General features: G+C 66.1%; 1 protein-coding gene across 1 annotated transcript; it reads left to right on the top strand.

Moving 5' to 3' along the window:
• Window positions 1-8,287: 8,287 nt before the first annotated feature.
• Window positions 8,288-13,844, top strand: IRX4 (iroquois homeobox 4). The gene is made up of 5 exons (XM_070774884.1): window positions 8,288-9,346; window positions 9,823-10,074; window positions 10,753-10,862; window positions 11,723-12,051; window positions 12,459-13,844. The coding sequence occupies exons 1-5, from the start codon at window positions 9,302-9,304 to the stop codon at window positions 13,289-13,291; spliced, it is 1,569 nt and encodes a 522-aa protein (XP_070630985.1). The 5' UTR covers window positions 8,288-9,301; the 3' UTR covers window positions 13,292-13,844.
• The last annotated feature ends 205 nt before the right edge of the window (window positions 13,845-14,049 follow it).

Genomic DNA, 14,049 nt, shown 5'->3' on the forward strand with positions numbered 1-14,049 from the left:
CCCGCCACCTCTCGGCTGTGTCATCAGGAGTCTGCGCTGGGATCATCTGGAAGGGCCAGTGGAACCCACAGACACCCCGAAGCCCCGGATGGAGCCACTGGATCAGAAGTGATGCCAGACCGGGGCAGAGGGATGGAAGGAGCACAGAGTGAGGCCATTCCCTGGGCCCCAGAGACGTGCTGGCCCCCCAGGGACCACCGCCAACCGAGCCAGCAGAGGCCACTCGGTGACGTGGGGGCGGTAAGTGGCCACAGGGAAGGAGGGTCCCGCTCGAGGGATACACGGAGGCCAGGAAGGGCCCGTCGGGGCACCCCCGCATCCCCCAAACCCACGAGGTGCCCCTCTCAGTTGGAAACAGGGTGACCACACACGGAAGTAAAGACGAGGTCGGCAGGGCGGGCCCTGGTCCAGTGTGACCCGTGTCCTTATGCAGGGGACACGTGGATGCAGACTCACACACACGTGGGGAGACTGCTCTGTGGCCGCGGCCGCAGCGTCCCGGAGCAGGGCCAGCCTGAGGCAGGACGCACGCCGGCTAGGTCCCGGACCGCCACCTCCGGAGCCGTGAGGGAGTCCCAGAGTCCCAGACCCCGCATCCCTCCCTGGGGCGGCCCTGAGCCCTCGCGGAGTGGGGTCTGAGCAGAGAGTGGCCCACGTGTGACCCAGCGTCCTGGCCACATCCTCTCTGGAGCGTCTGAGTCCTGGGCAGGAAGAGCACCTCGTGCTCACTTTCAAACAGAAAATGAAAAGGTTGCTAAACGTATAAGTAATTTTAACTGAGTCGTTGATCTGGATACTTTTAAAGTAAAACAGTAAGTATTTCTGCGGCCCTTTGAAGTCGGCCCCAGCTCCTTGCCTCCCTCGGGTTATTTTACAGCCATTAAGAATGTGTTCCTTTTATCTGGGGCCTTCAATTAATTGGATTTCAAAAAATACTCTGAAATGGCTTTTTTTTTATATAAAAACCAGCCAAGTCCTGGAGGACGTTCCTGGATGATTTACTGCCATAGTAATTGAAAGCCGGCGGTTACACTGGTCACCTCTGGGGAGCCACCAGCTACACTGGGGTCTGACGCGGGATCTGCAGTGTTCCCCAGATGCGGTGGGGATGGGGGGACTGCCTTCGGAGGGCGGCACGCCTCCCGAGTCACCCTTGGACGGCGACACGCCAGATCTCCCGGGACGGTGACGTGCGAGGAGGTGCAGGCGCTCCTCCGCTGCAGACCTGCTGAGCACAGAGCGCCCTGGGGGCCTGGGATGCAGCCTCCCACAAACCGCCGAACCTGGAACCCCTCTGGGAGGGAGAGGAGAGGCGGGGGCACCCGGGCAGCAGGTGGAGGCCACGGCACAGTGCCCCATCCCTGCACCCGCTCCGCATCTACCTGCTGACCTGTGCACAGGCCACTAGGCACCGGCCGCCTTCTCCATGAGCAAGTGTTCTGTGCAGAGACTGCAGGAGAGCGGTCGGGGAGACTGGGGGGTGCGGCTCTTCTTCCATCCAGGGAAGCACACTCCTTCTCCAGGCAAATTCCCGGCGGATGCCCAGGGAGGCTCCTCGGTGAAGGGTCTCACCCCTGCGCTGTTTGGGGAGGTCCCCTACACGAATACTAGCTCACCCACTGGGGTTAGGTTTCCACTTCTCTCCACCCTGCTTTCTTTCCTCTTTTCTATGTGAAGGGCTTCAGAACGATATTCAAGTTCCAGGGCAATGGTGTGTAGTGTTACTCTCCTCTAAGATGTACAATAACGTCCTCTCCTTCGGACGTCCATTCGGGGCTAGGGCGTAGGCGATTCAAGGTCGGGCCCGGAGAGCACGTTACGTTTAAGCACGCCAACTACAGACTTGGTGTGGGTCAACAGCCTCCACTTCTCATAGGAGAAACCTCCCTGACATCTGCCGACGGACCTCTACGTTACAGACACACGTGTTCCGAAAGCAAGGAGTAAGCAAAACACGCGTGCTGACCTCTGCGGCCGCGGTTTCCCTCCCACCTGAGAGGAAGGGGGTGAGACGCAGGCACACCACTCCAGGCCTGCCCGGCCCCTCGAGGTCCCCCAAGGCAGGGGCCAGGCCACAGGTCCCTGGGCCTAATCCGGATGCCATGCTGCTCTGAAACAAGGAAACCCTCTCAAACTGTGCTGGAAGCCGTTCGGAGCTGGGAGCTGAACTTCAAAGGGGAGAAAGGAAGCCAGAAAGGTTCCCCTGCAGCCCCCGGAGCCAGAGAGAAACAGGTTCCCCAGAGGACCCTTTGCAAAGATGAAGGAGGCTGCTCGCTGCAGCCCTGGGACCCGGGTCCCACTACACAGCTCAGTCAAGCCATTGAGTGTGACCAAGGCCTGGCGCCTTCCAAGAACAGCAGCATCCCTGGGACAGCTGGGCCTGGGGGTCTCTCCGAAGCTGTCCTCACTCAGGAACAGTCCCTTCAGTATCCTCTCGGGGCCGGGTGAGAACCTCTTGTCCTTCCTGCGTCCTCGGGGAGCAGGGGGCCGTGGACGCCCAGACCCCTGGGCGATGGCAGGCACGGGGGCAGTGTGGGAGCTGGCCTCATCAGCGCCAGCTCCAGCTCTCAACCCCGAAATGCCTCTGCAAGTCACAGCAAGGTTCAGGCGAGGGGGAGGATACAGGCAGGGCCAAGCCCCGGGGGCACAGAGACTTTTGTTTCAGATTGCACTCGGGCTCTGCCAACAGGAAAAACAAAAGAGGGATTGAAAGGTGCTTCTTGGGGAGCCAAGGACTGACCAGAGGTGGGGGCACAGCGGCAGGCAGCTCGTGCCAGGCCAGGGGGCTGGGGAGGGGAACGGCAGCCCTCCAGAGGAGCCCAGGCTGCCCGCTCACTTTCCATGAGGACCACTGCAATGCCCAAGAGATGCCTTGCCAGCCAGGGCTGCTTCATCATTTCCTCAGAGCCAGGCGGGCCTGGCAGTGAGGCCGGAGGACTGGAGCAGCTCCCTTCCCGAGCTCAGGGGCTAGGGAACAGAGGCTGGCCCCTGAGGCTTCCGGCCCTCGGTCAGGGGCCAGAGCCAGGTCCAGGCTGACAGCATCCAGATGATGGTCTCTGGGCGAGTCCAGGGAAGGGAAGCCCTCACTCCCAAGGAAGGTCTCCCAGTGGTGCCACCTCCAGACGCCTGGAGCGGTCAGGGCTACAGAAACCCTGCAGGAACACAGCCTCTGGGCTGCCTGGGCTCCCTGACACAGCAGTGTGTTGTTGCTAAAGAGGGAGGCCCTGGTGAATGTGAATTGAGTTTATCACCCAATCAAGGTCGTAAACACAAGCCTGCCTTGCTCATCTTCAGCTATGAAAAGAATCTGAGTCCAGGTAAGCCTCTCTCTCGGGGAGGTGGCGGCCTGTCTTGTTGGCCCCAGGACACAGCCCAGAGCATCGAGCACAGCAGGAAGGAGGAGACAAAGAAACAGGCAGAGCTGCAGGCAAACCCCATCCCTCCCCAGGGTGCAACTCACTGCCCCCCATCTCCTTCCCGCTGGACACCCCTTCCCAGAACACTTCCATCAGCCCAGGGCAGAGGGACAGGGACATGCCTGCAGGGAGGCAGCCTGGAGGAGGCCCGGCCTCCTGTTACAGAGCAGGCCCAGAGGCCAGAGCTGATCCCCTCCCCCCACAGAAGCCACTGGAAGCACCAGGGCCAGGAAGCTGGGGTGGGGGTGATGGGCACAGGCCCCCTCCTCTCCCAGAGGAAGCCCCGCCGGCCCACCACCTGGACACAAAGTCGCCCCAGCCCGGAGCACCACCCTCCACCAGTGAAGCCTGGCAAACACTCGTGGCCTTTCCACCTGCTGCAGAAAAGGGGTGGGCTGGCAGCAAGTTTTTTCAGGCATTCTGCAAGTCAGCAAGCCTCAACCGTCACTGACGGGCCAGGAATCACAGCAGAAACAAGTTCAGGGTTCTCTGAAGTGGAAGGGACAAGGATCTGGGAGGACACGAGGGCAGGGGGTTCAGGGTGGGCTGGGGGAGGGTCAGGGGTCAGGGAAGCCGGGACCTGGGCCCACCACACGGGCCTGCCCTCCCAGCCGCAGGGGGCAGAAGCCACAGACTGTCCACATGGAAACACTAGAAGGCCAAAGGCCCAGGCCAGCAGGGCTCCGGAAGGCCTGATAAAGCCCTCCTGGCAGGAGGCCTCGTTGTGGGCCAGGTCCTGGTCACAGGTTCAGTGGTCCCCAAGCAGGCCCTGTCGCCTGGACACACCCAGATCCACCTGCCCAAGCCCCCTGCCCACAGCCAGGCTCCCGCCCAGCCCAGGGCCCACTGCCCTGAGCGTCAGATCCAGTGGGGCCAAGCGGGGACACATCGGAAAGTGGGCTCCCCAGGGTGAAGGGGCAGCGTTGGGGGAGGGGCGAGAGAGAGGCGGGCCCTGGAGGCAGGACCCCAGCCCCCTCCAAGGAGCACTGGGCTTTCAGCACCTGGGCGCTCCATTGGATCCCCAGCGCCGGGATACTAAGGCCAAGAGAGGGCTGGGGAGTGGGGACTGGCGAGAGAGGGGCTGGGCGGAAGGGGGAAACCCTGGGGTCCTGTCCCGGAGCGGCTCCGGAGGCCCCAAGAAGCAAGCCGGGCGCGGGGAGGGCCCTCTGAAGGCCCGCGAGGACCCTGAGGCCGCCTCGAGCGCTTGGCCCAATCGAGGTCCTCCTGTTCCGGCCGGAGGGTCCTCTCGAGCCGGGGTGCCCCCGCCCCCCACCCCGCCGCCGGCCGAGGGCGCCCCTCATCCCGGCCCCAGCGCCCCGCGCGCCCCGGTCGCCCTCGCCGGCCGGGCGGAGGGGAAAAGTCGGCGAGCGCGCGGCGCCCGCGGGGGAAAGCGTTAATGGGCGCCGGGTGGGAGCCGCGCGCTCGCTCGCCCACGTCACGCCGGTGCGGGCTCGGCTGACGACCGCGGCGCCTGGGGACGCCGGCGCGCTCCGCTTGCTCGCCAGGTGCTCCGCCTGGAAATGTCTCCATTAGTTGTCGCCCGCTCCCCGCTGGAGCGCGCGCGCCGAGCGGCCGCGCGGAGCCCTCGCGGGCGGCCGGCAGTGGCCCGGCGCCACCGCAGGTAGGCGAGGTCCCCGCGCCCGCCCCCGCCCCGGGGCTCCGAGACCCCTCCCCCCGGCCGAAGAGGCGGAGGCTCCGCGCGGCCGCCGAGGGGCGCGGGCGGCGGCGGCGGCGGCGACTCCCCGGTGCGTCCCGGGCTGCGCGCTGCTCTCCGCGGCCCCGGCGCCCGAGCGGCGCGGGCGGGCGCGTCCCCGGCGCAGGTAGGGAGTGGGCCCGGCCGCGCAAACTTTGCGAGGATCGCTCCTGCGCTGGGGGCGCAAAGTTTGCTGCCCGCCGGTGGGGTCTCTGGAGGCGGCCGCGTCGGCCGCAAGTGGAGGGAAAACGGGGGGCGGGGGCGGCTTGGGGCACGGGGGCCTCGCGGAGCCGGGGGCCTGCGCTGGGACGCCCGGCTGACAGCCTTCCCGGCTCGGGCGGCGCCCTGGGAGCCAGCGGCGGGGCCGCGGTGGGAAAGCGGGAGGGAATGGGCCGGAGCGCGGGGCGTTTCGCGAGGAGGACTCATCCCGCGCGCCTGCAGCTCGCCCGGGGCTTCGCGGGAGACCCCAGAGGAGCGGCTGCGAAAGAGCGACCCGCCAGGCTCGGGGTTAGCGACTGGGGCTTCGGGACACCTAGAACCCCCCGAGCCCCACACCCCGCCCGGTGTCCGCGAGCAGTGGGCCCGGCGCCTGAGAGAGGAAGGCCCTGCCCTGGGCTGCGCGCCCCCGCCCCAGCCTCCCGGCTCGGGTCAACTTCTCCGGGCTGGAGCGGGCCCCCCACCCCCGCGTCGTGCCCGCGCGACTCTCGGGGCAAGGGAGCGGAGGCCCCAGGAAACAACTCTGGGGACCGGTCAGACCTCGGGGGCTCAGCTGGTCTCAGGGGAGAAGCCCTGCCGAGAGCAGAGGAGGGTCAGGACCCGGCCTCTCTCCCCAGGGCCAGCCGTGGTTCCGACGGCCCACACCACCCCTGGGCAACAAGGGAGCGCCAAGTACCTCTAGGACTGGGGACTAATCGTCCTCAGGGCCCCTCAGCCCCGGCTCCCTTGGAATTCAGCAGGCCCGTGGGGGCATCTGACCAAAATCGAGGCGCTGCCTTGTCCGTGGGGAAGCGCTTGGTTTCCGGCAGTTCCTGCCCGCGGGCGTGTTTTTAGAACGGGGGTTCTTCGAGGAAGTGGGCTCAGGAAGCCGAGTCTGTGCAGGCACGTGTAGACTGATGGTGCCTGAGACTCTGCCACTAGGTCTGTCCTGCTCTCAGGGAGAGATCTGGGGACTCAGCTCACGCCTGGGCCTTTTAGGAAAGCACGCGGGAGAGTTATTCCTGCCTTAACTAGGGGACAAAGATGGCCCAGAAAGCACTGGGCTCCGGCAGACGGTCTTGACAGAGGCACAGGTTGGCAGCAGTGTGTCGGGGTGTGCCCGCGAGTGCAGATGGTCGGGGTAACCTGGCCTCCAGGGAGCTTCGCAGGGGCTGTGTGGGCGGCCCGCAAGGCCGGGAGATTCCTCCCGCAGCCCCAAGCTTCCCCAAACTGGGGGGCAGGCGGCCCCTCACGCGGCCAGTGTGGCCTGGGCCAGCACCGAGGATCGGGGTCAGAGGCCTAGCAAAGCGCCTCGGGCGAGTGGGGTTTCAGGGCCAGGGAAAGAAGACGGCCGGCCAGACGCGGGAGGGCGGGACTGCGAGTGTCTCTCCGCGCGCTCAGGCTGGAAAGGAAAACAGGAGAACTAGCGGCGAGGGTCAAGACAGCCCCTGAAACCCCTCCCCCAGAGCCGCGCAGCCCGCTGCGCCCACCGCGCGCCGAGGGTGTGCAGGTCTGCTCAGAAGATGAATGGTGCGTGTTCAGGGGCGCCGTTTCCCGGGAGCCGCGGCCGAGTCTCCGGGGAGGAAATGGGCGCGGCCTGGACGCGGCGAGCGGTGGCCCCGAGGCGCTGGCCGCTGGGACCTGCGCGGTGGCTTCCTCCCCGGCGGCTGAACGCATCCAGTCGCCGGGCGGCGGGGGGGCCCGGCCACGGGAATGGGGCGAGGAAAGGATGCCGAATGCCTTCCTCCAGTGAAGACGGCCGCTCCCTGAGCCCTCGGCCACCCCTGCTCGGGCGCCCTTCCCTCCCCATCACCCGGGGAGAGTGAGTTGTTTGTAAACAATAAATAATGGAAAGTAGGAGGATGTTTCCTAAAAGCCTCGGCCAAGCAGGAAAACGGGGAGGAGGGGGGAGCAGGGCAGAGTGGGGGAGGGGAGGCGCCGCGGCGCAGGAGGCAGAGCGACGGAGAGATTCATTTCTGCCGAGAAGCCCCGGTGGCTAGTTCCTTATTATTTACAGGAAGGTGATATTAGCAATTCAGGTGAGAAAGAAAGAAACGCGGCCGCCATGAAATCAATACAGAATTCAAAAACAATTATTAATGTCATTTGACTCGTGTTCTTTATATATCTCTTCCGGCTACAGACGCTAAAGTGTCTGAATGATTTGCATGGAGCGGCTATTCATTATTTCCGAGGATTTTCTTTGGCGGGCCGCTCGGACGTGGCCGGCTGCGGTCCAGAGCGATCGGAGAACTCGTACTTTTCGTCTGTAAATTAAAGCAATTACGCAGCAGATATTATAGGATGCGTACTGTGGTCTCCAGATAGTCATCAATCACCTTGAACCAAGCTGTCAGAGCGGGCAGATTTCGTTTCTGGGAGGCAGGTTTGCAGCTGGGGAGAGGGCGAGAACGTCATCATTAATTAGAGGGTGACCCTGAGGCGATTCACAGGTCTGAACCCAGGGATCGTTCCCAGCAAGTCTGCACAGCGCCGCCGCGAACGGCTCCCTCCCGGCGGCCGCGGGAGGCCCGGCCGGGCGGGAGCTGCAGGGGCGAGCCCGGGCCCCGCTGGGTGGCTGCGCCGAAGGCAGGCCGGGGTTCCGGGTGGCCCGGGCGTCCCCTTGCCGCCTGGGCGCCGGGCTCGCGCAAGGTCCCAGGCCGGGGATCGGCTGCGGAAGCGCTGGGGTGTGCCCGCGACCGCTCCTTGAGCCCCGGGCAGGGAAGGCCGCCCCGGCCAGGGAAGGCCGCCCCGGCCAGGCGCCCCGCGCCCCCTCCCCAGTGCCTAGGCCCGAAGGTGGCCGCGAAGAGCGAGCGCAGCGCGAGGGCCCCCGGAGCCGAGTTAGGAAACCAGCTCCTCGGAGCGCGCCGGGCTGTCTGGCAGTCCCGAGTTCAGCCGCGAGGGGCAAGGGGAGGGCGGCCCGCGAGGCGGGCGGGGGCGAGCAAAGGGAGGGCCGGTGCGCCGAGCGGGAACAGACTGGACGAGGAGGGGCTGGCTCCCCCGGGGCCCGGCGGCCGGCAGTGGCGAACCCTCAGGCCCACCGAGTCCCGGGGCGGCGGGCTCCGGGGAGGGCCCAGGCCCACACACTCAGGGCACTCTGACTTCCAGATGCGGACGGCGCCCCGTGACCGCGCGAGTGCTGGAACTGCGGCCCGCTGTGGGGTTCGAACTGCAGGGAGGCTTCGCCCAGTCCCCGTTAACAATAGTCGCTGCGGGCCGCCCTCCGCCGCCGCGCGCCGGCCCGCGGAGCTGCCTGCCTGCCTGCCTTCCACCTGGAGGGGCGCGCGGGGCCGAGGCCGGCCGGCTGCGCCAGCGCCGAGCTAATTTTAACTGTTGATTACGGCTCCCGCGAAGCCTCACTCGCACACCCCTCGTCCGTCTCATTTGTAATTGAGACTAATGATTACAGTGGGGCGGGAAGGAGCAGCTGCTCATTAATTAATTTCTAATTAAAAGTCCTTCCGTCCTCAGTGACTAAGGAGAAACTCCGTGCGTCGGGGCGATGTTGACTGCTCCTCGGAGGAAATTCATTTGTTTCGGCCGTGCGCCCTCCGCCCCGGGCGGCGCGGCCCCCTGTCCCCGCCCCGCCCGGCCGGGCCGGGGCCGAGTGACCCCCGCGTCTGCGGCCGGGCCGGGCTGCGCGGCGTGGGGCTGACGTCAGAGCCTCCGCCGCTTAAAGCCGCGCACCGCTGACTTGACGGATTCGCACGACTCATTTTTTTTTTCCTTTTTTGCAAAATATGTATTTGTGTCGCCGCTGCGAGGCCGGTCGGTCCCAGTGTCCCCTCCAGGCTCCGGACTGTGAAGCTGAGAGGATCGCCGCGGCTCACTTTCCTCTCCACTTAGAAAAGTTTACCGAGCTTGTGGCTGCATTAACCGGCTCTTCTGCTTCGCCCTCCCAGTGTCTAGAAGCCCGCGGCCCCCGAGCAGTGGCCGCGCCACGCCGGCCCCCTCGCTCAGGACCCTGCCGGCCCCGCCCGCCGGCCCCGGGCCCGCCATGTCCTACCCGCAGTTTGGGTACCCCTACTCCTCGGCACCCCAGGTAAGGGGGCCCCGCTAGACCAGCCACCCGCTATCACCTCCCAGCGAGCGGGGCCTGTGCCACGCACCCCTGGCGACCCACCCTGGGGCGGGCAGAGGCCGGAGGAACACCGACGGGCAGGGCCCCCATTTCCCGCTTTTGTTTGTCCTCCACCCCCTCCCGGGCTCTGAGGTGTGCCCCGGGGAACCTGGGGACCCAGGAGAGAGGTGGCACCCGAGGGCGTGCGCGCTGAGGCCTTGGAAACCCCCGGGGAGGGTGTGAACATTCCGTCCAGGAGGCACTGGGCCCCACGTGGCTGGAGGAGACCGGGCGCACTTGCATCCTGGAAAGGGACGCGCGGATCTGTGTGGACGGTGGCAGCGCCACCAAGGACACGGAGTCCGCGCCCCCGGGGCTGTGCGTGGGGCGGACGCAGGCCCAGGGGCCCAGCCTCGAGTCCGGAGGGGGCCCCCCTTCCTCACCCCTCTTTCCCCTAGTTCCTGATGACCACCAACTCCCTGAGCACGTGCTGCGAGTCCGGTGGCCGCACGCTGGCCGACTCCGGGCCAGCTGCCTCGGCCCAAGCGCCCGTCTACTGCCCGGTCTACGAGAGCCGGCTGCTGGCTACCGCGCGCCACGAGCTCAACTCGGCCGCGGCGCTGGGCGTCTACGGGGGCCCCTACGGCGGCTCGCAGGGCTACGGCAACTACATGACCTATGGCTCCGAAGCCTCCGCCTTCTACTCGCTGGTAAGGGGAGGGGGTGCCTCGCAAACCTTCTTCCTGCCACGCTCACCTCAACCGACCTATCTGCCAAACTCACTTTCCCCAAACTGGAGGCGAGGGGCGAGTCCCCTGGGGCCCGGGCGTTGGGAGGTGGGAGAGCACGCCCCACCCTAACCCTGGCCTCCAAGCCTGGTCCTTCAGAGCGCACCAGCCCCAGGGTTGGGGGCTTCTGGTGGGTAGGGCCTCGTACTGAATGTACTTATTGTTTTCTGTCTGCTCTCTATTGAGTTGGGATCAGATATGTGGTTCTGTCGCAGCTCGCTCGGGCCTGTCCCCCACCCGGTCCCCTACCCCCCTCCTTCTCCTCGCTGGGCTCCTCCCCATTTCCACCCTCCCTTCGCCCTGCGCCCCCGCCCAGCCCCTCCGCCTCTGCCGTCGCCCAGTCGCTCCCGCCCCCAGCCTCTTCCCCTCTCTCATTCCCTGACACCCCAACTCTGCTCCTCCTCATTCCACATCTTGGGGTTCCTTCGCTACCTGGGCCCAAAGGGCAGCCTGGGACCGGGCCAGGCGGCTGGGGATGGGGGCGGGATGGCAGCTTCCGAGGGGCCTGCGGGAAGCCCGCCGGACCCAGCGTTCCTAGGGGAGGGGTCGAGCTGGGTCGCATCCCGGAAGCTGCAACCCCAGGCTCACGGGCTCCTACAGAACAGCTTCGACTCCAAGGATGCGCCGGGATCTGCGCATGCGGGCCTCGCTCCCGCCGCTGCCGCCTACTACCCTTATGAGCCGGCGCTGGGCCAGTACCCATATGACAGGTGAGGGCCACCCCGCCACGCCCCCCCCCCGACACCCGACCCCCACAGTCCAGCCCCCGACCCCCCACGGTCCCACCCCCGACCCCCCGATCCCCGCCACGGCCCAGCCCCCGACCCCCGAGCCACGCCCCCTCTGAAAATTTGGGCGACTGAGCAAGGGGTCTTTCCCGGGTCAAGCTCCAGCTGAGCCGGGGTTGGGCGCACCCGCCTCCTACCGAGCCCATGTCTCCACGGCCTAAAGGCTAAGCTGTCTCCCGCGCGGCACCCACGCCGTCTTTCCCGACTCCCAAAGCCCAGACTTCGGCCGCCTCCCCCACCCGGAGAGGTGCGGCCTGTGCGGGGCGTCCGGGCCCAGCCCACAGCCCCTACAGGGGCGACTTTGTGCACCAGCAGACGGCCAGCCTTCGTGGAGCGACAGACGCCTGTAATTGCAGACCTCGCACGTAGACCCTGCGGGCACTATGTCCCCACAGGCGCTCGGGACCATTTCTGCCCACGGGTGGTGCGTCGTTGGGTTCTTCGGGTCCCTGCGATGTGCTTTCCTGGTTTTAGGATCAAAGGGGCCCAGTAAAGGACCTCACAGAGACATGAGTGTCTGTAGGGTGACAGAGACCTGGCCGGCCTTCTCCCCCACCCACTGGGACCTCTCTGACTCCATATAGGTTTAATCAAATGTAAACATTGAAAGACAGCGCCCACCTGGGTAAAACCCATTCCACCATAAACACACAAACCTCCCCCCCCCACCCACACGACCGGGATTGAAAGCCACGTGGGCCTGGCCCTGGCCGCCCCCCCCCCCCCGCCCCCGCCTGCTGTGCGGGCCGCTGCCGGCGCCCCATTGCCCAGCTTGTCCCCAGGTACGGGACCATGGACAGCGGCACTAGGCGGAAGAACGCCACGCGCGAGACCACCAGCACGCTCAAAGCCTGGCTGCAGGAGCACCGCAAGAACCCCTACCCCACCAAGGGCGAGAAGATCATGCTGGCCATCATCACCAAGATGACCCTCACGCAGGTCTCCACCTGGTTCGCCAACGCGCGCCGGCGCCTCAAGAAGGAGAACAAGATGACGTGGCCTCCGAGGAACAAGTGCGCAGAGGAGAAGCGGCCCTACGCCGAGGGCGAGGAGGAAGAAGGGGGCGAGGAGGAAGGCCGGGGGCAGCCCCTCAAGAGTACCAAGGTTGAAGGTACCCGAGAGGCTGGCGGTGCGGGGCCTGGTCTCAGGGCGGGGCTCCCTGCGCCTTCTCTCGTGTTTTCGGATCTCTAAAGGCGTGGGATAAGGCAAGCCTCTGGGCCTAAGCTGCGAATGGAGTGCCCTGGCCCCGAGGAAGCGAGGCTGTGTGAGCCAGGGGACCCAAGCAGTGAGCTGGGACTCGCGCAAAATCACCCCGTTTGGTAGGAGGCCGGAATCAGATTGGTCCCTGTTCCGGGGACCAGGAGCCTGGAGGAGATGGGAGCTAGAGGAAATAAGCACATGTTTTTCCTCGCTCCAAAGTGGCCCCTAACCATGCGCTCAGACCCGGGAAGGAGGGTACCGGGTTCGGCGAACCGCCACCCCGTCTCCCTTCACTGGTCACTCTTTCTCTCCCGGCAGAGCCCATCGGCAAAGGAAAGGACCTGGAGCTCAGCGACTTGGAGGACTTTGACCCCCTGGAGGGAGAACCCCCAGAGTGCGAGCTGAAGCCTCCCTTCCAGCCCCTGGACGGCGGCCTGGATCGCATCCCCACCGGGCCGGAAGGGCCCAGCGCCCCGGGGAAGGAGGCTCCGGGCGCCCTCCGGCTGCCCCTGGCCGCCGGGGGCGGGGCCGCTCTGGACCAAGACCTGGAGAGGGCCCGGAGCTGCCTCCGGAGCGCGGCGGCCGTGCCGGAGCAGACGGCGGGCGCGGGCGCGGGGGGCGGCCCACAGGTCTGCGAGTCCAAGCTGGGCTTCGCTCCCTCTGGGGCGTCGGCCGGCCTCGAGGCCAAGCCACGCATCTGGTCCCTGGCGCACACGGCCACCGCGGCCACCGCCACCGCCTTCAGCCAGACTGAGTTCCCCTCGTGCATGCTCAAGCGCCAAGGCCCCCCCGCGGGCCCTGCGGCCCCTTCCTCGGCACCCGCCTCCTCCTCGCCCGCGGCCCCGGCCCCCGCCGGTGCCCTGGACAGGCACCAGGACTCCCCGGTAACCAGTCTCAGAAACTGGGTAGACGGGGTCTTCCACGACCCCATCCTCAGGCACAGCACTTTGAACCAGGCCTGGGCCACAGCCAAGAGCGCGCTCCTGGACCGGGGGCCGCTGGGCCGCTCGCTGGGGGCGGGCGCCAGCGTGCTGACCACGCCCCTGGCGCGCCCCTTCCCGCCCGCCGCGCCCCCCGACGACCCCGCCGCCGGCGCCACCAAGGACCTGCTGGCCGTGCCAAAGGCCGGCGGCAAGCCCTTCTGCGCCTAAAGGGCAGGGCACCGGGGCAAGGAGAGAACCGGCGCTCAGGCCGCAGGCGCGAACGTGGCCTACCCTTTTTTACCGAGTGTCCAAAGCGAGGCGAAAGGGCGACGCAGCTCAGGCCGCCAGCCCTCCCCGGAGGGAGCGTCTGAACTCGGGCTCCCCGGGGCCACGGACGGGAGTCGGCCGGGCCCCCCAACTGAGGGACCCGCCGGACGGGGCTGCTCTCAGAGCGGCAGGGAGACGCCCTGAAGCATAAAGTTTACGTCCGAAAGTTTACACGCGAAGACGCGCCGTTCGAGGCCCGTTTGTGTTGCTGTCCCCTCTGGGTTTGAGGCTTGCTACTGTTCCTCGTGAAGACTCCTCAGCCTGCTGACCTTCCGACTTCATCCTCAGCACATACTTTTCACCAACAGCACTTCACCGAGTTTACACTGTTGCACACTCTTAACCCGATAAAATTATGTTTTTTTATGTATGTTCACACCAGTAATTGCCTGCTTCAGAGGCTGTTATAACAAAACCAATAAAACCGAGTGGTGGTGTTTGCATTGCAAAATGAGCACGTGTGAAACCCAGCGATTTGGAAACGTGAGAGAGAAGCTGCCCATCTCCCCATCCCCGAGGGCAGCAGCAGGGCGGCTTACAGAGCCCAAGACCTCAAGTGAAGCCATTGTTTCAAAAACCAGTCACACTAAACTCAGGATTCTGTAGTGTTTCCGATTAGAAGGTGATGAGAGACCCCAAACTTTTCAACTCTCCTCGTG

The sequence above is a fragment of the Bos indicus genome, chromosome 20 (assembly GCF_029378745.1).
Source record: "Bos indicus isolate NIAB-ARS_2022 breed Sahiwal x Tharparkar chromosome 20, NIAB-ARS_B.indTharparkar_mat_pri_1.0, whole genome shotgun sequence".
Taxonomy (NCBI): domain Eukaryota; kingdom Metazoa; phylum Chordata; class Mammalia; order Artiodactyla; family Bovidae; genus Bos; species Bos indicus.